Source organism: Oreochromis aureus, linkage group 15 (assembly GCF_013358895.1).
Source record: "Oreochromis aureus strain Israel breed Guangdong linkage group 15, ZZ_aureus, whole genome shotgun sequence".
In the NCBI taxonomy this organism is placed as follows: Eukaryota; Metazoa; Chordata; class Actinopteri; order Cichliformes; family Cichlidae; genus Oreochromis; species Oreochromis aureus.
Genome location: NC_052956.1, coordinates 30,115,775 through 30,140,674, shown reverse-complemented (window position 1 = coordinate 30,140,674; position 24,900 = coordinate 30,115,775). Strand labels below are relative to the sequence as shown.

Genomic DNA, 24,900 nt, shown 5'->3' with positions numbered 1-24,900 from the left:
TGCTGATGTCCAAGCTTTTATCAGCTCCTGCATGAGGTGCCTGTGTGTAAACAGAGCTGCAGCCAGAACCAATAAATCCACTGTTTGTTATTGTTTCAGGACCTGCACGCCACTCCACTCAGTCTTATCTGGTGGATCCAAAGCAGCCAAATGCACATATTTTTCCTAAACGGCATGAAGTTACATCTACAATACATGAGAATCCTACTAGAGCCCTATGGGGAATCAAAATGACATTAATATGTTCAATGAGAGGTCTGTCAGTCTTTTGCCTCGATTGCCTGCTTTTTGCAAATTTTACAGAATTCTTAGAAGACACTGTTCATGAAAAATGCTTTTCCTCAAGTGTTACCCTCATTGGGAATGCTGTAAAACCCAACATCCAAACCCTTCCCAGGATAATGTGGGCAAACACACGTTAGTATATATATATATATATATATATATATATATATATATATATATATATATATATATATATATATATATATATATATATATATACATATATATATATATATATATATATATATATATATATATATATATATATATATACATATATATATATATATATATATATATATATATATATATATATATATATATATATATATATATATATATATATATATATATATATATATATATATATATATATATATATATATATATATATATATATATATATATATATATATATATATATATATATATATATACATATATATATATATATATATATATATATATATATATATATATATATATATACATATATATATATATATATATATATATATATATATACATATATATATATATATATATATATATATATATATATATATATATATATATATATATATATATATACATATATATATATACATATATATATATATATATACATATATATATATATATATATATACATATATATATATATATATATATATATATATATATATATATATATATATATATATATATATATATATATATATATATATATATATATATATATATATATATATATATATATATATATATATATATATATATATATATATATATATATATATATATATATATATATATATATATATATATATATATATATATATATATATATATATATATATATATATATATATATATATATATATATATATATATATATATATATATATATATACATATATATATATATATATATATATATATATATATATATATATATATATATATATATACATATATATATATATACATATATATATATATATATATATATATATATATACATATATATATATATATATATATATATATATATATACATATATATATATATATATATATATATATATATATATATATATATATATATATATATATATACATATATATATATATATATATATATATATATATATATATATATATATATATATATATATATATATATATATATATATATATATATATATATATATATATATATATATATATATATATATATATATATATATATATATATATATATATATATATATATATATATATATATATATATATATATATATATACATATATATATATATATATATATATATATATATATATATATATATATATATATATATATATATATATATATATATATATATATATATATATATATATATATATATATATATATATATATATATATATATATATATATATATATATATATATATATATATATATATATATATATATATATATATATATATATATATATATATATATATATATATATATATATATATATATATATATATATATATATATATATATATATATATATATATATATATATATATATATATATATATATATATATATATATATATATACACACACACATATATATATACATAGATCGATTTTTTTCCCCCCAAAACTCATGCAACCAGTGAACGTTTCACAGTAATCTCAGTAACCTACACACACTCAATATTGTTATCTCAGTACCAGGAAGCACTGAAACACACAGTCCAAATGCAAGACAAAGAGGCTGATTAAAATCCAGACACACATAGCCTAAAGGAAAACAGCAATCCCAGACTAAAAGCATGACAAATGCTACAAGAACACATGGCGCACAAACAGATGCACTGACAAAGGGAAAGGCAGGACTATATAGCATTAGACAGAGGTGAAGCCCATTAAACACAGGTGGAACTAATGAGAGCGGGGCAGACAAACACAAAAGTGGCCATGCAAGGTAAGCAGGAAGTAAAACTACGAGGAGACACATTAGAACTAATCTTCAAAGCAAAACATGACATAACCCAAAGAGAGAACACTGGCACATAAAGAATAACCCTAATAAACACAGAAGGCACAGAAAAAACACCAGAAACAAATAAAACCTGATACATACATGATTCTTCAGACTCACTGCCCAACAGAGATATGTGAAACATATTTTGAATGTACACCAAATCTGAACAAATCTACAAATGTTGCTAGATTTGAACAAATCTGAGATGGTAAATTCCACTGATTATTCACTAACATGGGAACAGGTGGGACATGCGCATGTATGAAGGTGACATCGCCAAACAGGAGATGCAAAGTAGGCTGATATCAGAAGGATCTGAACCAACTTGTCTCACACTAACACATCTAAAACCAGGTGAGAAATAAAGGTCTTGCTGTGTTCTACTTGAGATGGCTCTACCTTAGACTGATGTTGAAAGGGTACAGGTTGGTGCAAAAGAACTGACCGTAATGGAAAATATAAAATCTGTGATAGTGAGAATTGTTTAAAATCAGGTTTTGGAGATACAAGGCAAAAGAACCAAATTTATGATCTATGTACAAACCCACTTCCATTAAAGCATGTTCAAAGTTATAACTGTTACACGTCGTTTTGACAGAAGAATACGTAAGAGCTCAAGGTCCTTGATGGCAGACATATGAAACAGCTCAAGGATGTCACTCGTTTCCCTCCTCTCCTTCACTGAGGAGAACAAATCCTTAAGAACAGATTGCCTATGAAGCAGGAAGTTTTAGGCTCTGCTCCCACTGGGCTCATCCATACTAAAAATGTATGCACTTAGCACTGTAAAGCACTTTATCTAAAAGCTCCCACCAAACACTACATTAAATATGGCATCTATAATATTTTTGGATTTGTTTGATAAGTGCTCTCAGACCTCGGGCATGCTGCTGGCAAATGCAAGCATACGACTGCTGATTGGTTCATTAAGAGGGCCAGGCTCTTAGTCAAGGTCAGCACACACTCCAGCAGACAGAGGCTCCCTCTGTCTGCTGGAGCGTGTGCTGATGAAAATGCTAATGAAACATTTTTATCATCGGGGAGTCGTTGACTGCCGTGTCCCCAGCATGAACCGGACCGAACCAGCTGTTTGTAGAGGGTTATGGCTCTGTCACTGGAGAGGAGAAAGCAGTGAGCTCAGCACATCCAGCACTGCTGCCTGCCATGTACTGGCTCTTTGAGGAATCTGAGCAGAATGATGAAGAGCTTGGAGATGTGTTATAGGCATCAATAAAAAGCACCTGAGTGCTGGTCACACCAAATCATAGAAAGTGCATAAAAAGTAAAAAAAAAAAAAAAATAAAAAATAACATGTAAAGTCTCAAAAATGCTCCACAGACATCTTAAAAACTGAAAAAACGGGACATGTAATCATCCTCCTCCTCTTATTAGGATCGTTTTCCTTCCTCACAATAAGATAAATAGGATATTACCCTTTCCCCCAATTTAGACATACCTACACAGTGTAATGATATAACACCTATAATAACAGTGCTCTTGCCAATGTTTGTTTGTGGTGCTAAGTACTCTGCAGTGTTAGGTGAAAGGTTTCAGATCAGAGAGGTTGTGACCTGGCTGTGGGAGATCTGACATGATTTTTCCTGTCTGTTTCCTTGATCTGGAAAAACACAGGTCCTGATGAGTGGGCAGGGTGGGTTATGAAACATAAAGAGCATATCAATAACTTTTAGTGCATTTTAATGAACACCTCAGACACTAAAGGGAGTTTAGTGTCTGGCCCTGCTTCCATATTGGAATATGGCATTAGTCTTCATACATAGGCCTCCCAGTACACACACTTCCCACACTCACAGTCATTCTACATATTATTACAGCTGAAACGTCCTCTCATTCATTTAATCAGTTTTGAAACATCATATTCCGCCCTGCAATGCGAGCTCAAAAAAATTAATTCCTGTCACTTATGTTGTAAAAACAAATATTGAATCTTGGATCTGTATTAGCAAAAATTGCGTCTGTTTTCATATTTATATTATTTAAAAAATGCCAATCAGGATGTAACAGGATAGAACCGGTGACTTCATGCATTTGATTTGTGGCATGCTTATAAGGGTATTTTTAGGACAACTCACCACATAAAACGTTCTAACCTGAAGGTTTCTGCAACCATTACAGACTAAGAAACTGAGGGATAGCACATTCTGTCTCCTGCTGGCGGAATAATCGTATTTGAATGATGGGAATTTCCAAACAGATGCAGCTCTGTGGCCTAATACGCTTAGCCGGAGAGATGGTCCAAAAAACCAAGTATGTATGCCTCCCGGTTACGTAGCCCATAAACAACGTGTGCCATGGCTGAGCCTTTCAAAATAAAATGGTTGTTCTCACTCCAGTGTTTTGTATCACTGCGCTGGACTAGTCAGAAATCATTTTATTCTGAAGTGTGCACTCGGAAGTACAACTCTTTGGATTTTGAGTAGCTTTGTGAAAGGTTAGCTAACGCGGGCTAGCCTGATATGGAAGAAGAGGGAGTAAGAGGAAGACTGAGGGTCTACCTGAGAAAAGCGGACTGGCTGGGACTAGTTCTGAGGGGTGATTTCGGGAGATAACGCTACATACTGGAAGGAATGTTCTCCTGGCTTACAACACCACAGAGATAGCTAAAATCACGGGACAGCCACAATCACTACTAAAAACATGAAGCTGACAACTGCGGACCGCCTGATAACAACCCGCCACCGTCGAGTTTAGCTCTCCGTGGCTGCAGCTGGGCATTAACGGCGACGGCACCTCGGGAAGCGTTGTAGCCGACGGGAATCTCTGTTCGCGTTTTTTCCCTTTCTTCTTTTTTTCCTTCTTCCATGGGACACAACTGGGCTTTACCTCCGCTCTGCCGTTGTGTTACCGCCGTGACAGCAGCAGTCGTCGGCTGGTATCGACTGGCCACCGTGGTCCCTGCATCTTGTGGACTCCTAGCAGCTAAAGTTTTTTGGCTTATTTGACGGACGCGGCAGTCATGTTTGCTGTACGAATCGTCACCGCAGACTACTACCTGACAAGTCCCATTAAAGACCTGGACGTCTGCTATTCTGAATTCAGGGAGAGCGACGTCAAGAAAGTGCCGGTGGTGCGGATATTTGGATCAACACCAGCAGGTTAGCCTTGTCCTGAGTTTTATTCTCGTTGATTCCTCAGTAAGCTAAAGCTTGCTGCACGCGGCGTGTCACAGGTTTGTTGCCTTCGCTGCTGCTGCTGTTTGGACGCGCGCGCACAAACACGTCTGCGCTGTATTGTTCAGAGGAAACCTAACGGGTGTTTTATGTATGTGACAGGAAGATGCTGTAGGGTGTTGACACGTTTTACCAACGCGGCATGCAGCCCTGTTGCAGTAGTGGGAGCCCTCCGCTGTGCTTTGTTTTCGCTCCATCGTGGTGCGGTGGCGGACACCTTTTCGTCCGTGGGGCTCCGCTCCGCTTGTGTCTCTGTCTGCCACATGTGGTATTCAGGGAAACTCGTACCTTTCCCCCTGCTACGCTTTTATTGTATTTATAGCAACCTGTGGAGAGTGGCTAGTATGCAGCCACACACACACACACACACACACACACACACACACACACATATACATATATATATATACATATAATGTGTTGGGGTTGGTAAGTTGAAAGGATAAACACCATTTTGTTGCCTGACTGTAAAATGGGTGACAGTATTATATGGTGGAAGAGAAATGTATAGAATAATTATGGCATCATGCGTTGATAAAGCAGGGCAGTCGTGACTTTACATTGATAGCCTTGACAACAGAGGTTGTCATTGTATACAAAACGGAACATGCATTGTGCGAGTGTGTAATGTTCAGCGCTCCAAGCCTGGACAAGACCCCTACAGTATGTGGAGTAACTATCGTGGCTTGCAGGTACTGCTTTAGATAAAATATACAGGACAAATGTGTTGCAGATATTTATTGTAGATGTGTGTTTTTTCTGAACTGTGCCACATGCCCTGCTCTCTGGTAAAGCCATTACAGCCAGGCATTCTGGCCACTTTAATCCCCACAAAACAAAAGAATGGTTTTCCTGTACAATGGCACAGCATTAGCAACCTATGCCAAATCCTTCAGCAATCACTGTGCCCTCTTTTCAACCTTGCTTGATGGGTGAAGGCACATTGCAGTGTAGTGACTATAGATATTCTTAGCAAGGTTTGTCCCCAGTGGGGGGAAATGGTGAGTTACACTTGCCCCCTCGCCCAATCAGTGCTCCTGGGTCGCAGGATGACCTGGAGCAGTGTCCAGCAGGATGTGCCCTCAGTGAGGATTAAAGGCTTTACAACAGGGGGGGAGAACAGCGGGTCATGGTGAGGAAGGTGTTTGCTGTGGTTTGGCCCTGTTTGTGTTCAGGTCTACACGTTCACATGCAGTGGTTCTCATGCAAATTGAATGTACAGACCCAGAAACTGCAGCGATGGCTTGTTAGGTGAATGTACTGTATGTTGATCAGAAAGTACCACAGTTCAATAAACACAGTGTTGCAATCCCTAGAGCAGAGGCAGGCACTGATTTTAATGTGAATGATAAGGTCCAATATTAAAACCTGAAGTTACTGGTGGCGTGGATAACATTCATTGTTTTGCTGGGAAACCCTGCATCCTGCCGGTCATGTGGATGGTAGTTTGATTTTTACCACCCAACTTGCCTCAGATAGTGGGACCTCTATCCAACAACGGTATCCTCCAGCAGGACAGTTATCTGCACAACAAACATGAGACCAGTGTGTTGACCCAGCTCCTCAACTCCCCAAATCCTTATCCAAGTAATTTTTCAACAATTTTATTTCCCCTTTCTCTTTGATATGAACTGTGATAGTGAACTGCATATCTAGGCTTCCTGTCAGATAAGTCTTTGTTATCTTGGGCTGTAAGAAATCATCATAATTTGATGGCCTCTTAATAAAATGTGGTTGACAGTAACTAATATATTAATATATTAATGTTTTTGGTGTTGGAAGAAGGCTACACATATGTCCAAATTTATGCATCTGAAGGGAGGTGTACACTAAAACAACTAAATGGTACAGTTTTTTCCGTTATTTGCCAAAAAACCTGTATCAAACACAAGTAATATTAACATTCTGAATAGTAATATTAAACATCTCATAGTCACAGGTATGATGACTCAGTTCCCTTCAAGTGAAAGACCACTGGTGCAGGTCACTCAGCTGAATAATATCCAGCCACATTCCACTTGTGTTTTTCCTGCTCTGACATGCACAAATGTCTGCAGTGAAAAAGAGCCAGCTAGATAATTGTCATAACAATGATGGTTTGTCGATACGGTTGGTTTGACCCACGTGTGTTTGCCAACACACTTGTCTAAATGCCTGTGCCTCTAATCCTATCTGATTGGTTAACATTCTTGAGTATGCAGCACTGAAACAAAAGCGAGGATCCCAGTGGAGCATTAAGAGCTTTCATTGATTGAGTTCTTACAGGTTCAGCAGCACATGAACGAGCCTTGTTTCTCTGCTGTGTGTGTTGCATCTGCAGTTTGAATATCGGGCTCTGTGTTGTTTCTACTTGCAGTAATGACAGAGTAGCTTGTCTGCAGTCTGTGCATCGTGGTCGATGCCCTGCAGATTCTCACAGTTGGGTCCCTCTCTAGTTCAGTTTATGTATCAGTTGTGTGGCCACATTTCAGATTTGAAATTACATCACCATCTGGAAAGCATTGAAGTGGAGAGGGATCTCTTTCTTTCTTCCTTTCCTTTTCTGCAGCTTAGAAACAAGCCACACCTACTAGAAAAGTTTTTTTTGTTTTGTTTTGGGGTTTTTTTTCTTCTCCAGATTTCACTTTGCCTTTTATGGTTTCATTGCGTTGACTCCTCAGAATGTTCATGTGCCTTTATCATTAGCATGTTTACTCTGGTGTAAGCGGTCAACAGCGCATCCACACCACGTGGCTCTTTCCACAACCCCAGGCCTCATATTTCCTGTCCTTCTCTGACCTAAGCCACGCACACTCCCACTGTGTAATTTGATGCCAAGCTTCCTGCTTTTTTTTTTCCCTCCCCACTCTTTGTTAGCATTCGGAGACTGTCCTGCCTCTGCAGCACACATACTGTACGTGCATGCCCATCTTTGGTTTAGCTCAAGAGGAAGACAATACAAGGAATCCCTTCGTTATAAAAGTTATTGGTGCTGTTGAGGTGCCGGAAACCTTTTAAGGGCATGCATCTCCAGGCTTGAAGCTGACAAGCTAGACCTAGATACGCTGAAGGGGCCTGGTCCTCGTGGCAGCAGGAGGCACGCTGTTTTGGTTCATCGCTTGGATGTGTACACTAGAGTGTTTGTTGGGTGCGCACTAGAGCGGAGAGGGGGAGAAAGTGCATGACCAATTGACCTGAATGAGAGGGCCAAGCATTGAAGCCCAGAGGGTGGTAAAAATGAGGGCCTCTTCCTCTACTCTGGCCCTTTCGCTCCCAGGTTTAGCACTCTCCAGGGGAACCCTTAATACCATCTGAAGGAATTCCTCCTGATCCATTAATAGGATAATGGGCAGACTCCAAAGTAGACTGGCTCATTAAACAGAAGGTCATTGTTCCCTTTACTGTTTACTCTCCTGTCTTTCTGTCGGTTACCAGGGTTCACTTATCGTCCTCTAACTGTTGCTCCAGTTACTTCTAATTGCTTTATGATTAAGATGTTTATTTGTTGACAGGAGTTCTCTGGAGTTGCCTTTCGTTCTTTTTCCCCACTGATTTTACACTTTTGTTTAAGCTTAAGTGCGCCAGATGTAATGGCTGCAGGTTTACCATAGTGATAGAGTAGAAGCACAAAAGAAGACCGAAGGCTGCTCTGCACTAATCCTCCTCCTGTGATGTTTTTTTTCCCCTTCCCTTCAGATGAGTCCCGGCTTCTTGTCAGGGTTCTTTGAATGTTGAATAGAGAAAGGAACGTTTTAGAGTATTTTAGATGTGGGGACACAGAGTTACTGTTCATTTGAAAATCAATTTAAATACTTGATGTTCTACATGCAGAGGACAAAGGAGGTGTTTGGTGTTTGTTTTGTTTTGTTTTTTTGGCAGTACTGGCAGTTACTTTTTACCAGTATGTTTGGAGAGCATGTACAGTGACTTAATGTTTTAAGAAAAAGGTATGTTATTATTTTTAATCTATAAATCTTGTATGACTAATGCTTTTAGAAGTTATGTTTTGGTTTGACTTATTGACTCTTCTGATCACATATCTGATGTCAAATGTTTCCAAAACATTGACTTTGTTGGTGGATGAATGGTTAATCACAATACTCAGCACTCCCCCCTCTCCACAATTCCACTTTTCCCTATCATCACTATCAGTGTGTCATTCTTTATTGAAGTGAATGTGACTGTTTCCAAAGATTTACTCCATGCCTGCCATTGATATGAAGTGACAAAGCCCAGCCTCCTGTGTTTGTTTCATTGGCTTCCACTCTTAACTCACTGCTAGGGCTGTAGCCAGGACTAACTTCTCTGAGGACAGACTTACATTTATAGTTGTTCCATATCTGTCCATCTATGGTTGTAGATGAGTTAACACTTGTTGGAAAATGTCTGGCAAGTCACCACACTAGCAGTCACTCAGTACCCATGGTCTGCTGGTAGTACTACCATTTTTGTCACATCTCCATTGAAGGGGCCTACTGACATCCTTTCTGGGGTGTGCTGTCTGGTTTCAGAGAGGCTTAACCAGACGCAGTCAGGGCAGCCACACTGAAGAGCTTTAATAAGTAAACAGGCAAGGTATTCTGACTCCAGTTCACACAGGCCTGTGAGCATCACATATGGATATGGAGGAGACTTTGTCTCTGTCTGAATGCCAGAGTACCACAGCTGGTCTTTGTGGTGGAATACAGACAGAGAGGCTGGATAGCTTGCAGCTAATGAGCAACATCTAGCCAGAGGTGATGTGTTACTGCTCGAGTGTAATTCACATTTGGCAATTTTCCAGATCCTTTAAATTTAAAAAAAATGCTGAATAAGTGGAAGGCACTGCATCTAATCCAGCATATGGCTCACACATTAAATTGACCAAAATAACTGTATTATGGTTATTAATGTAACATGACTACGATGCTGTATCAGCCTTTAATTTCTGTGTGATTCCAGAAAACACTAAACAAAATACAATTCATGCACCTTAATTAACTAAAGAAAGTTCCAAGTATTCACTTCAGATTAGTAAACATCTGAAATGCCCCTGGGGTTGAAATTCTTTGCAGTGGACTTGGAACTCGACAAAGATTATCAGAGTAGTTGTAGTAACCAGCCGCAGTCAGTCGTGACTACACGGTGACAGGCGGTGGTTTTTGCGCCTTGATTGGCAGGACAGTAGAGCAACAAGACAGGGAATATGGAGAAGAGAAAGTCGAAGTGTGACTTGCAGCGAGTGGTTCCGTTGGTGAGGATCTGGACGAGGGGTTTCCTCAGCTTGGTCTGCTTTTGTCTTGAAGGAGCTGTGAGTGTACAGAGGCTCTCTCAGTGTCCTTGCTGCTGCTGCTGCTGCTGCAGCGACAACCTGATTGATGGCTGTAATAGCTCCCTCCGGCTTCTCTGTGGGTAACCGAAGTCATCACTGTCGAGGGCACAAGCCTGACACTGCAGTATACTTTGTCCCCAACACATTCTGTTCCCTTTCACCTCGATTCATGCTGAGGTAGTAGAGGTGACTTTACATTAGCACCCAGAGCTGCTGAATATCTTTTTTTCGCCCCACAGGTTAGATGAGTGCTGTAGTTCCTATTGTTCAAGTTTGACCCTGCCACCCCTCCCCCTAATATTCTTTTCACAATGTTGCATCGATCCACTAAAAAGAATCTATCTTCAGCGTGTGCTCCTTCACGGGGAGTTTAAAGCACCTGCTCGGCTGCCACTGTAACTCAGTGTCATTCCCACAGACGTGTGTGCAGCAGTACAGTAAGCACTTGGAAAGCTTTGTTTTGCTGTCTCCTCTCATTCTCTAACCAGTGAAACCAGCAGCACTGCCAAAGTTAACACAGATGGAATACACACATGTTGACTTCCTTCTACATTCCTGACAAGGGCTGTACGGTTACAGCATGCATTATTTGAACAACGTTTTAAGGAGGTGCTCTGTAATTCAACTAAAAGAGAGATATGGAAAGATAATGTGCTTCTAAATTGCAGGAAGCTTGCTGTTATGTCGGGGGTCGATAAGAGACCCATGTACAAGCCGAAAAGATAGCTTCTTACCAATAAGGAAAGCTAAGAAGTAATCACTTTATTCCAATTGTCTCGTTTTTGATTTTTGTAAGTTATCGAATATTAGCACATCTGCAGCAAAGATTGTTAAAATTGTAAAGGCAAGCAGTCAGCACCAGGTAAGAATGTCTTTCTGTGCATTTCCCTTTTTGTTGTGCTCTCTGTAAAGGTGTTTTAGCAAGCTTTTCTTTAAATCTGATTTCTTATCAGAGCACTCAGCCTGTCTGTTTTCCAAGTCAGTAGGGCATGCAGCCTGTGACAGTACGAGGCCTTGGTGGTGCTGCTGTTGTTGTTTTTCTGTAGCTGCACAAGCTGCCAGATGGCTTTGCCAGCGAGGTAATGTGATTTAGCTCTGTGACGAGATAAATGCCTACTAGAGAGGCAGGAGAGGTAGGCTCACAGGAAGTCATCGCCTCTCAGTTTGGCTCTATGGAGAAAAAAAAACAACATTTAATGTAAAGTCCAAAAGAAGGGCAAATTCTTCAGTATGGCACCATGTCTTCTTTTTCAAAGCAGGTTATTTCTGTAATGTGGTTCTGTGTGGTCTGAAGAGGGACCATGTTGGCACGTGTTGTTGGGTCATTTTAGGCCCTCGGTTCAGCGTCGGTCTCTTCCCCTTTTCCTGCACCATTGTCCCCTCAAAGGAGGGGAGGGGGAGAGAGAGAGGGTGGGCCCTGCTTTGTGCACCCAGCCTGTGAGAGTGGGAGACTTCCCACTCTGTGTTCCCTCAGGGCCACTGGCACTACTGCAAGAGAACTCTGCAGCATTTCAAGGCAGATTAAGACCTTGTTGAAAAAGAGTGAAAGAATTTGGCAGGCCGAAGAAAGCTTGAATCACTGTTGGTGGGGGGAGGAAGGAATGCTTTGAACCTACCATGCTGTGCCATTCAGCATTGATATTAATGAGGCGTGTGTATGTGTGTGTTGGTTGGGTGTACGCATGTGCACTTACAAAGTCAAATAAAGCAGATAAGTTTGTACCAGTAGCGATGGGTATATCTGCAGTTCGGGGTGGAGTAGCCTCCTGTTGCTTCAGCGCGTAAGCTTTCTTATTAACCTTCTGTACAATGATAGAATTTACAGGATTTTTTTTGTCTGTTGTGTAGTAATTGAATTATAGTTTGGCTTTTGGCAGAGAACTATACTGCATTACGTGATCCCAGTGTCCTAGATCAGGTCCAGTGAGATGGAATGGAAGGATTTAAACAACTAAATTCTTCTGCAGCAAGCCAATTGTGTTGTTTTGGTTGACGCTAGTTTTTACACAACTCAGACTGGATTCAATTTAGTGTTTCCAACAGATTTAGAGTCTGTATATTTGGCCTTGTTTGTTTTTTACAGCCACTCTTATGTGCCGACAGAAAAGACCAAGTTTACCCCCTGCTGATCTTAAACACCGGGAAATTTTAAGGCAAAATCTTGAGCCACTCAGTTAGCTGATGTGAATTAATTATTGTGTTTACAAATATAAAAATGGTTCTTAAGAAGTTAAAAAAAGGGAAATGGGCAAATGCTTTGACTTAATGCAGCTTTATTTATTCAGCTGATATCCATCCAGTGGTGTCCACTCACTGACCTGAAGGTGAATGAGGTTAACAAATGCATTGTTTCTGCTAGGGCTGTTCGATATAACGATATATATCGGATGACGATATAAAAACGTCTATCGTTTCATTTTACGCTATCGTTTGTTTCGTGGTGTCGCAAAATAAACTGTTTACGGCAATATTTTTTTCATTATTTTGATGGTCACTGTAGTGGCTATATATTAATTTCCTAAAGTTCTCTCTTTCTCTTAAATAAACTGAATCACGTGAAAGATGCAGAGTATTTACGGATGAGAAGCAAAAAAGAGCCGTCAGGTACTAAAAAATAAACCTTAGACTCAAACGTTAGAACAGGCTTTTCCCCGCAGCACGCTGTGTAGTAAATACTCACAAAGAAAACAGCGGCTGTTACAACCTATGTCTAAAAATGTATCGTTTCATGCATCAGTTAAAACACTCGAAACACTTCACGCAAGTCGAGCTGCCCGACATTCACAGAATTTACAGAAAATGTTACATTTTTGTGATTTATATCGTTGTCGGACGATAGATGTCTTAATATCGGGATATGAGATTTTGGTCATATCGCACAGCCCTAGTTACTGCATTGCTCCCTCTTCATGCTGTTGTTGGATTAATATAGCAGGAGGCCTGAAACTCAGACCCAATGTGAATGACATGAGGTTAATGGCAGTGCTGTCGTAGTATCAGTTGTATCAGAACTCCAGGGTTTTGCTTCATTGATATTAAAGCAAAATATGCTGCTGATTGAGGATGTAAACAGTAATAGACGTGTGGTTCATTGAATCACTGACTGAATTTCCAAGGATGCCTTCTTGGATGTCTCTGTGAAACAGTCAGTTTGCTGCATCAGGGTGGTGCCTAAACTGGGGACACAACTGGTTCCTAAAGGTGTAGGTACTTGGCTGATTGCTGATTGTAGCCAATTCTTTTATGGCATTAACACTGTCTGAAAGTAAAGTGGAATTGAATGTTGTTTTCTAAGCTTCAAATATCTGCATGTATTTAGCTGGAGAGCATATTTGCTTTAGATCAGTGGATTCTGACACCTGTGCAAAGTCTGGTGTTCCTGGTACCCCCCTCCAAAAAAACCCAACAACCCAAATCAAAATCATCTAGCCAAAAAAACTAATCCACAACAACAAACAAAACAAAAACAAAAACCAGTCTTGCTGTCTTTTTCATACATGACTGCACAGCTCCAACTGAAAGGGTTCTTTTTGATCAATTTTTAATTCCATAGCACTGTACAGTCATTTTGAGGGCAGGCTTATTAAAAAGGGGAGGGGGGGGCGGGACGTTTTGCAAGCCAAGCTCTAAAAATAGCCCAGCTTGTATGTACATATGTAAGCGCATGTGTGTTTGCAATGTGACTGAGCCCTGTCTCTGTGTGACTAGACAACATTCTGGTTGCTGTTGTTTAACTGGTCATCAACTCTTTCTAAGTGCATGCTGAGTGTCTCCAGTTTGTGAGGTGCTTCTGCATTTTTGGCAGACACACGCAGCCTCCCATCTGAGAACTTAAAACCTTTTATTCCTTGAGGAACTGTGTCTAGACCTGCTCTCTGTTCTCTGACTGTAATCTGTTGCCATCATAGCAATAGCTCAGCTGCAATTTGGTGTGTTTGCGTGTGTCGTTATGGCTGTCCCTGTGTTATGTCGAGCGAGTGGGAGGAGAGGGGGATGGCGCTGAGGGGAAGAGAGGGGAGGAAAGGGAAAGAATAGGCATTTATGAGCCTTGCTCGCCCAATGCAGCAGCTGAGCTGCCATCCCTGCTTCTCGTGATGTGTGGCAAGAGCGAGACATGCTGTGAATATCAAATTTCGTCAGAGCTGAGAAAAGGAGGGCAAGCAGCGCTTGGAAATCACTCCAGTTGTCTGGCGAGAGATTGCTGCCCTCTGATAAGCAAGCTGCTCTGGACACACGCAAACAGCATCCTCTAGCACCGTGGCAACCACTGGGCTCTAGCCAATTCTCCTCAGACTCATTATGAAATCTGTAGCATCTCTCTGCAGTTCTCACTGTAATCTGACTGTTTATGGGATTTCTCCCGTTTCCCTGAAATGGAGTCTTGTTTTGATTTCTTTTCATATTTTATTGTTTTGTTAAACTGGTCATATCCAGCCGCATCATTTTTATTATTAGAGTCTACTAAAGTAGCTTTGTATGCTTAAAACCATTCGAAATAGTCAAAATTGATTATATGCTACGCCTTGGTGCAGCCCTCAATTCATCCACTGTCTAAATTTTTTTTTCTTCAGTAATCAATACATTTTTCACCCTATTCATTACTACACTGGATATAAATGAAGGGCAGGCAGTGCTTGGAAATCATTTTCAGTTGTGTGGTTTGAGATTGCTGCCCTTTGATAAGTGAGCCTCTCTGGACACACACAGGGGTCGTGCAGCTGCAGTGTTCAGCTGCAGTGTTCAGCTGCATAAGCTGACCACAGCCCACATAAGATTAACAGCAAGAATGTTAGAAGAGAGACACGGCATTTTAAGAAACCTGCACTGAAGTCTTTGGTCGAACTCCACAACAGCAAAGATGGTGAAAGGCATATAATTTAAAACAGGGGGGAAAAAAGCCTGCATGAGTCAGCAGACGTTTCTGAAACTGTTGGTTTTTATTTTTAAATGAGAGTTCTGTGCATGAGTTTATGGAAACGCTTCAAAACGATTGTCCAAATAAGTGCCTGACAATACTTCTGCTGAATAACGAGACTTGTTTCTAGAACAACACTTTGCCCTGTTTTACGTTTACGTCTTTAGGTAGTAGGAAGTGATGTAGTCTAAAGTCCCAAAATACACTGAATGAGATCTCTAAATGTTATGCTCTCGATTCTAATTAGTTAAACCTGTGTGGAAAGCAAAAAGTGACACACTGGTTTAGGAGTCACATTCTTTTGGGCTGTCAGTAGGGAGAGAGACTGCTGTGCAGCGTTCAGAAGCCTTCTTGTCACCGTAAAGCCATTTTCTTACAGTTACTTTAGGCCTGAACTTTTCCAAACGTCACCTGGTGGAGTTGTATGTGAGAATGCAAATGTCAAAGCACACATTAAATGGTCTTTAACTTGTCAGCTTTCTAGTACAAAGTCCCCGTAATGGCCATTTGTGTCCATCCTGCAACACCCACTATGTTTAACAGCAACATAGTGGCTGTAGCGTATGCTTCCTCCTGCACATGCTATGCAGGCTGAGTATTTCACATGTAATTCATGTAAAGATGGTTTCAGGTCAAAAAGCCAAAAACTCCACTCGACTATTTCTTTCAGCCTGTAAAATGCAACACATAGGTCCTTACATAGTAGATGTCCCCAAATGATTCACTCTTCATTTAGAGTTGTGTTGAATAGTTGCATATAGTGGCTACAACCCAACTGTCTTTGTGTTCACCATCAAAGAGTTGTGCTTGCTGTTGTGTTTTGAGTATCCCTCTGTGTGAATGTGTGTGTGTGTGTGAATGAGAATATCCTTCCATGTGTGTCCTGATAGCTGCAGGCACTCTGAGGATTTCCCCTCCACTTGTCATGGTTCCTGCCTCTCTGTCGTCCTCTTGCTCTCCTCCTCCTCCTCCTCCCTCTACTGCTGTCCCTTACATTCTTTTGTTTTCCTCGATGTGCTCTCCTAATTTCGAGGGTTTTCACTCTCTCTGCCTGAATCACATGAGCGTTTTCTCTCATCTCTGCCCGCTGTCCTTCCCACCTCTTCCCTCTTTGCTCTCAGATTGTCCTGGAGTAGCGCTGAGGGAGAGCCGCTTCACCTCACACACGGAGGCAGTGTTTACAACCAGAGAAAGTTTGGCCTTTTCTCTCACCCTGTCAACTCCCCCGTCCCCTTCCCATTGTCCTCCTGAACTCAAAGCTTCACACACACAACTTTAAATCCCACTCTCCCTTCCACAGCCACCTCCTCGTTTCATCTCATTGCCTCACACACTTGCATGCTTGAGCATGAAGTGGTGGAGATCTAAATTGGCAGGAGCTAAAAAAAACCCAAAATAAATAAATACATTAGCAGGAGCTAATTGAGAGGGGTCAGTGGGCTTTACTTGGACTTCATGCTTTACGTAAAGAAACCCAAAACCAAACAAAAAGAGAAATAAAAGTTTTTCTTGTATTTTTTGCACCTGTCATTGTGGGAGTGAGGAGTGGGGTGTGGGGTGGCTGCTTTGACAGGGACCGTGAGTAGAAAAATAAAAATAAATTCTCTCCTCTATGATTGATTGTGTGCAGTGAAGCCACGTTTTAATTGGATTTCACTTCTCCTCTGTTGCATAACTTATTTTTTTATTAAGCATTGCATGCCTAATTGTACTATACTGCTCCTACATTTTCACCCCCTCCTCCTCTTCCTCCTCTTGTTTTGCTCCAGGAGTCAGGGCTCTGCTGGTGTGTGCACCTCCTGCCCTGGTCCTGGCCTGCCGCCCCCCCCACCCCCGGGCTGTGCTTGGCCTACATGGCCTACGCTCATACTCCCCATATTTATGCACAGTGCTCTCGCCAAAGAGATCTTTTTCCCCTCCTCCCTTCTCTCTGTTTTGAGGAGGAGTTCAGCTGAGGATATGTGGGAATAAAGTGTCCTAGTTCACAGGGTTCTTCCTGTAAACTCTCAGCCTGCTAATTACTCTCCCACTGGATGGACTGCTCTTTTCTCTTTCCACCCCCCTCTCTGATCACTCTTTTCTTCTTCTTCTGACTCTCACTTTTACTCTCTTTGCACTGTTTTTCTCTCTGTCTGTCTCTTGTCTGTTTCTGTCCACACTCTAGTTTCTCTCTCAGAGATCTTGTACTTTGCCTCTCTTGGCCCTCCAGGTGTATCCATATTAGTTCTACAAGTTTCAAGGGGTTTTCTTAAATGTTTGTAAATTTTTGTATCACACATTTCACCTGGTCATGGCAGTTTCTGATAATTTATGACATGCTTGTTGTTTGTTTTGTTGAATTATTTGCTTTAATTTCTTAATAACAGTGGATTCTTACCAGATGTATGTTAGGTGTCATAAATGGAATTGATTTTTATCAATTGCTCTGATGATAAGCTCCATAAGAGCCACAAGAAAAGCATTTCTCTGCACCTTGTTCTCCGCGATGGACCTCGTCTCTGCATTGATCTTTACTGATTCATATCTCCGCTGCCCTTCCTCTGACTCCTGCTCAGGTGACTAGAGACATGCAGGCTGTGAACTCTTTGACGTGAACTGATTTTTTCCCCCCCTGTCTTTTTCTTTTATCCCAGGAAAGTTGACTGAGCAAACAGGCTCTTTCTTAGGACTGACCTTCATTACTCGTTTTGCTTGTACTTGTACTTTGCTTGTACCAGACTGAGTGCTGCAAAGCCACAGATTTCTACTGTTGACTGTTAACAAGCTCTGTTAGCACAAAACTGAAGTGCCTTGCTCAAAGGCACCTTTGCAGACTGTTAAGAAATGGACTTGTCTTGTCAGCAGATAAGACAAGTCCAATTGAAGCTGATATGTGTCCATCAGCCAGCCATGGAAACAAAACGTACAAAGAGTTGAAGTGAAAACGAGTATGGAAGACAATGAAAAATATCTACTGCAGCCACCATCTGTGCTTTTCAGAATATTTTTATTTTTTGTCAGATTTGTTAGATTTTGTGACTAGAGCAGGGCGATATGACCAAAAATATATATCACGATATACATTTGAAAATTTGCGATAATGATATAACTGATGATATAATTGACACTAGACAAAATACTTTACAATTCCACAACTTTATTAGTGCAAAAAAAACCCATCAATGTATTTTCACTTAAACAAGCAGCTGTTTTTTATGTGCATTAAAGTTATGTAAAAATTTAACAGTGCAAATGCAAATTCCTTGCTGACAGTTTAACCAAAAGGCATTTCCAATGGAAATTGGCCGACATATCCTCAGCATAACCATATATAATATCCACAAAACCTAAAAAGAGGTTATACACACACAATACGGTAATATTATGTTGAAGCACAGTACGTATCACTCCGTGAGGCTCCTGCCTACGATAGCCGTAATGCTCCGATAATCCATCAAGCAGTGCGGGTTCAGTAGCTTAGCAAAGTTGTACTGAAACATTTGACAGATTTTCGAGCGCCGTGTACCACATAAAATCGTTTCGAGGTCAGTAAACACAACCGGAATTCATACATAAGGCACACGGGATTATAAGGGGCACTGTCGATTTTCAGAAAAATCAAAGGATTGATTTTAAGTGTGCCATATTTTAAAAAAAACACGGTAATAACGATGGCCCGCTAGCATGCTCTACCAAAAATAGTGCTTTGTTGTGTATCTGAAAGCTAAACCAGTTCCACACCACTGAAGTTGCAGCATTTTTACAAACCAATTCTGGTTCATCCGTTTCATTCAACGATCCGCTTTCGCCCTTCTCATTCTCCGTCGCCGCCATGCTTTTTCTGCCATGTGCTTAGGAAAACAAAAGCACTGCGCATGCGCGTTTTACCCATATTCTATCGCGATATTTCATTTTCTTATTGTTGCCCAACATTATACCGGTATTAACGTGAACGGTATGATATGGCCCAGCCCTATTTGTGACAGCAAAACATAAGTGCACTGCTATTAGTGTAGGAGCCTGTGGAATATTTCTATGAAACATAATTGCAGGAAGTTAAGGATTTTCAGATGGCACAGACAGATTGTGGCAACATTTGGAAAGTTCATCTGAAAACCTGATCTGAGACTATATTTTTCTTTTTTAGCATCAACATCTATCAGCTGTAGACTGCAGCGAGTCAAGGTAGCCCCAAGCATGGGAGCAATGGTTAGTGTGCTGACCCATAGACACAGCTTCAAGCTGTCATGTCTGTTTTGATATCAGCCTGCGTCCTTTTATCAGACAGCGCTGTGCTTCTCATGCAGGTCATGTCTCACTCGCCGCATACATACTCTTCCCATAGATTAATGTGAGTGATGCACTTTGGCTGTCAAAGATCCCCCACAGAGTAAAAACCCATCTCAATGCACCGAACACATTTTCATTTATCTGTCACAGTCACAGTCCCATGCCTCAGCCAAGCCACGACATTTGTCGGTTTGTGTGCAGACCTCACAGGTGGTACAAAATAAATAAATAATAAATAAACACACACACACCATGCCCTCCTTTTAAGCCCCTTTTCCATTAGTACCTACTTGGATCGACTCACCATGATTCGCCACGGTTTTTAGGGTTTTCCATTAGGTGATAGTACTTGCTCAGCTGGGGTTCCAAGCCATCCGAGTAGGTACTAAAATGTAAAGTCATCAGACTGCATACCACTGATTGACTGGTCAGTGGTGTCACTCGATGAGTCATGAGTGTCTCACTCACAAAAATCAAAACCACCATTTTTGAAACCCGGGAATGAGGGAAATGGCTACAAAAAACAAAACCGTGGTCCCCCGAGTCTGACGACAAGCCACAGACTGAGCAGTAGGTGTTATCATCGCCTCAACCTCCACCTGTGTTGTAGCGTTCATGTTGCATATTGATTACGTCACGGGAAACTCAGACGCGTTCCTATGACAATGATTGTAATGGAAAACAAGTCGTGACGAGTTGATCCAAGTAGGTACTAATGCAAAAGGAGCTTGAGACTCACCACTGTTTGCTGCAGGGATCACCGGGACAGAAAGTGGGACGGCTGCTGTCAACCTTCAGCAAGCTGACCAATTTAAACATCATGTCACACTGACGGTGTCTCCCACAAGTTTACTGTATCCGGTCTGTAAGTGATGACGTGATGAATCCTGCTTCCGGGCCCAAACTACTCTGCGTTTAATAAGGCTTTTGTGTTTTTTACATGTTTTAATGCTTTGTATCTTGTTCTATTTAATCTCAACAAGTCCCTAAAAACAGTCAGTGATCACTGTTGGCCTCTCTCGGTTTTTATTACCGCTAATCATTTTAAAGGTTGGTTTTTAAAACCTTACAGTGTAACTACAGCCCAGCCCATGCAGCAGTATATTAATAACTAACCTCGTATTATGGATGGATTATCTCAGTTATTCTCCCGACTGAAGTTTGGTCTGTTTACAGCATCCTGCCATGCGATTGCATTTGTCCCGAACCTTCGGGAACCCTCATGTTAAATTTTATTGAATGGAAAAAAGTTAACATTCATCCTCCAGCTTCACTGTTAATATTATGTTAACATAGCTGTGCCGCTAGCGATCACGTAGCACATCATTATATACCAGCTAGCCAAACTTCAGTAACCCCACAAAACTCACTGCTGTTTACTTTCCTGTCTTCATTTATGTTGGAAATGATAGTAGAGCTGTACGTCTTAATTTGTTTCGGAAATCTCTCAGTCAGAACTTGGTATATTATATTTAGATGGAAACTAGCAAGCTATCTTCCTGGTAACGTCTAACTCCGTTAAATTTCATAAATTCGGTTTTCATGGATGCCTGGGTGGTAAACTTAATTGTTACACCTGGTAGAGCAGCAACGCTGCTCATTTTATTTCAGGTGAAAGGATTTAGACAGTTTTTAACTCTCAGTGATACCGCAGTGATCATGTGACTTAGGGACCTGAAGCGGATTTTGGGCCCAGGCACGGCTAATGACGTCAGACTTAAAGACCGGATTGAACTACAGCTGGGCAGCTCTGCAGCCAAGTGGACTAGTTACTTTTTATACATATAAAAACAGATTTGAACACATACAGGCATAGAGGAGAAAAGTAGTAATCACCTAATTAGACTTCACGTCACCTTCAGGATTGTGGGGTAGGCGTTCAGTACTGTGTTATGCACACTTGTTTAGAGCTTGATATAAATTGGGCGTTCAGTCTTTGTCTGCTTTGATGGGGATTTCATTCACAATCCCTGTATGCTACACATTATGGCTGTTTAAAGGTTGCACATTTTGACTTCATTGCCAGAAGAGAAGCCCATCATTCTCCTGTTTTTTGTGGCATTGCTCAAGTTGTCCATCCTGCTTTTGATCCTTCTGTGACCCAGTCCAAATCTGTGGAGTCTGCTGCCTCCATCTGCGCTCTGTTTTTACCAACCAGGCCAGGCTCACAGGAATCATATCAGAAATGAATGACAGGAAGGCCGGCCTGGGCAATCTGATCATATGTGGGCAAACAATTTCCTTGTTCATATTTGTAAAGATCAGTGTAGCTTTGTTTTGTCTACATCACGGAGGTCTTGCATGAAGCACCTTCCAAGTCACCATCTGGTAAGACTCAACCTGTCTGCTCAGATGACCAGCTCTGCTGTGCCGTCTGTCTGCTTGGCTTGGCTTGGCTCACATTGAGGCATCTGCATCCGTCTTCCAGCAGAGTGATGGGGACATGCTGCTTACAAAGTGGTCATTAAAGAGAAATACAAAGCCAAATCTGCTCTCAGTCACGAAACTGGGATCCAGGAATAATGGATTGGATGGTGTTCACCTGCTTCACTGTCATAAATACATTTGACTACATTTGGGAAATGAGACACTAAAATTGGGGTTAAGTTTAAAATTACACTGATTTTACTCAGGTTTTTCTGCAGTTTCAGGTCCAAACTAAGATGGGCAGTGAGTCATGAATAGTTTACAGCATAAATCCTATTGCCACTTTTTCAGCTCTGTAAGCAGGCCTTACACAGCTTGTTCGGGACTAACCAGGCCAGCAAGTCCTCTCTCCTCTAACCCTGGCTTGTTGCTCAGGCATACAGCCAGGATAGTCCTGGCTGTACAGCAGCGGGGAAGGGCCTGCTTATTTGTCCCGTTAACAAAGCCCAGACACAGGCAAAGAGGGAGCCTTACCCAGCCAGCTGGACGATCTTTTAGCAGCACTCCAGACTACAGCATAAATTGTTTGAGAGATACTTTGTTAGTAAGTTATAATTGCGCAGCTATAGTATAAGGAAATGACTCTTATTCGCGCCAACATAAAAAATATGTCCATTGTTCTGTTTAAACAGAACCTTTTATTGTAAAAACAATAAAGGTTCACTAATATGAACCTGGAACAGAGAGTGCGTGGATCTTTACAGACTGGTGTTTTTGTATTCTCCCAGAGAACCATGCATGTGAGATGTCATTGTTTTATCAGGGTTTGTTTTATTTTTAAGTCTGAGCTGATTCAGAGTCAGTAGTGTTTGTTCTGACTGAATAGTGATACAGAATGAAGGAGTGATACTCCCCCCTCAAAGGTTCATGTGCAAAATTGATGAGTTGCAGATGAAGAAAAATAGGGAGCCCAGCTTCTGTGCCTGGTCTGTTCTGATATATATTCTGATCTGCAATGTCAATGAAAACTTAGGCTCGCTCAACTGTGATTAGCTTTTAATTGATGTACAGCAAACATCAGTTCAGGGTGTAAAGAGAGAGGGAAAGTGCGAGGGAGTTGGTAAGTCTTACCACCAACGGGTAACTGTCATTGCATTAATAAAATCAGAATAATTACTTATATAGAATAATAGGTAGATGGGGCTCATCAGCCTGAAAGTCCAAGGAAGTATCTGGAACTGGAGTCCTAAACACTGCTGTTCTCACCTGTTACCAGACTATACTGGTCAGTGCTGTACTGTCGGGTCCATTTGGGCTACAGCTGTTTGTCCATATGAGCTCACCCTTATTCACTTCCTAGAGAGGACAATCCAGCTAACCCAGTAAGGATGTCAGCCTTCCTCACTGAGTTAACACCAAGCACACTGTAGCTATCGCACCAGGCAAAAAGGTTGATGTTGTTACAACCTCAACTCCAAATGACAATTTCAGTTGCCATCAGTTGCTGCGGTTATAACAACAGATGCACATCATCTTCAAAAGTCACCACACACAGGTTAAAGATGATGGATTTGCTGTGTTCACTATTTGTATAGCTACTTGTTTCCTGTCAACGCTACCATTTTGGATTCCACCTGTTTGTGTTTTAACCAGTGTTTTCACGATAGCAGTTGACTGATCTCTATTTGCCACAAAAGCACAACATAGCATCATTTCATCTCCTCCTTGGAATAATCCAGCGAATGTTTTTAGAATTTGCCCCTTGCCTACATGATGCTTTTCAATCCCACGTTGGCAATTCCACAACCATAATTAGTAGTGAAATTAGAGTGGCGTGTACTTTCTTCCGACCACTTGTACATGAAGTACATGAATGGCCACCCCCTGGGCACCTCATTTGGTTTTAGAAGAGTAACTGTAAAGTACTGAGCTTACGCAGTACTACAGACTTTTTTTTTTTTTTTTTGTATGCATGATCTTAAAGTATCCCTTATGCATTATCTGTAAGAGTGCTTACAGATACATGTGTGTTTACTGTTAAACTGTTTGCTGTTGATGCAATTCATCAAGCATGTGGGAAATGTCCTTCTTCAGTCCTGCACCAAATTCTTGTCTTTACTATCCAACACTGTATCACTGCTGCAGCCCAATCTTGCCATTGTACAGCTTTTTTTTCCTTTCTACTTTATTTCTTGTCTTGTCTTTAAAAAACAACAACAATGGCACTTGACTCATTTGTGGTATTTTTCATAAGGAGAAAGGTTGTGTTAATATACTGTGTCTAAGTGGGAATGAATCTCTTACATTGATTAATTGTGTTTTTTAAAGCATTGATGTGTTTGTGCAAATGCACTGTTGAGCCAGCAGACTTGGATGTTCAGCTTTTAATTGATGTTGCATGTGGCACAAGTGCCAATCAAAAGTCTGTATTGTGCACTTATAGCATCTCCTCTAAAAGTCTTGTAATGAAAACTGGATGTGGAGAGTTTAAAAGCCTCCAGTGTTCATCTTTACTTCCATTAATTGCAAACAC

At 40.1% G+C, this 24,900-nt stretch overlaps 1 protein-coding gene across 1 annotated transcript in view; it reads left to right on the top strand.

The window, feature by feature from the left end:
• Positions 1-4,768: 4,768 nt before the first annotated feature.
• The window catches only part of LOC120433160 (DNA polymerase zeta catalytic subunit-like), a 122,305-nt gene continuing 102,173 nt past the window's right edge, over positions 4,769-24,900 (top strand). Inside the window, exon 1 of the mRNA XM_039598907.1 lies at positions 4,769-5,451. Within this exon, the coding sequence (XP_039454841.1) occupies positions 5,313-5,451 (139 nt within the window). The 5' untranslated portion in view covers positions 4,769-5,312. The remainder of the gene's footprint in view (positions 5,452-24,900) is intronic.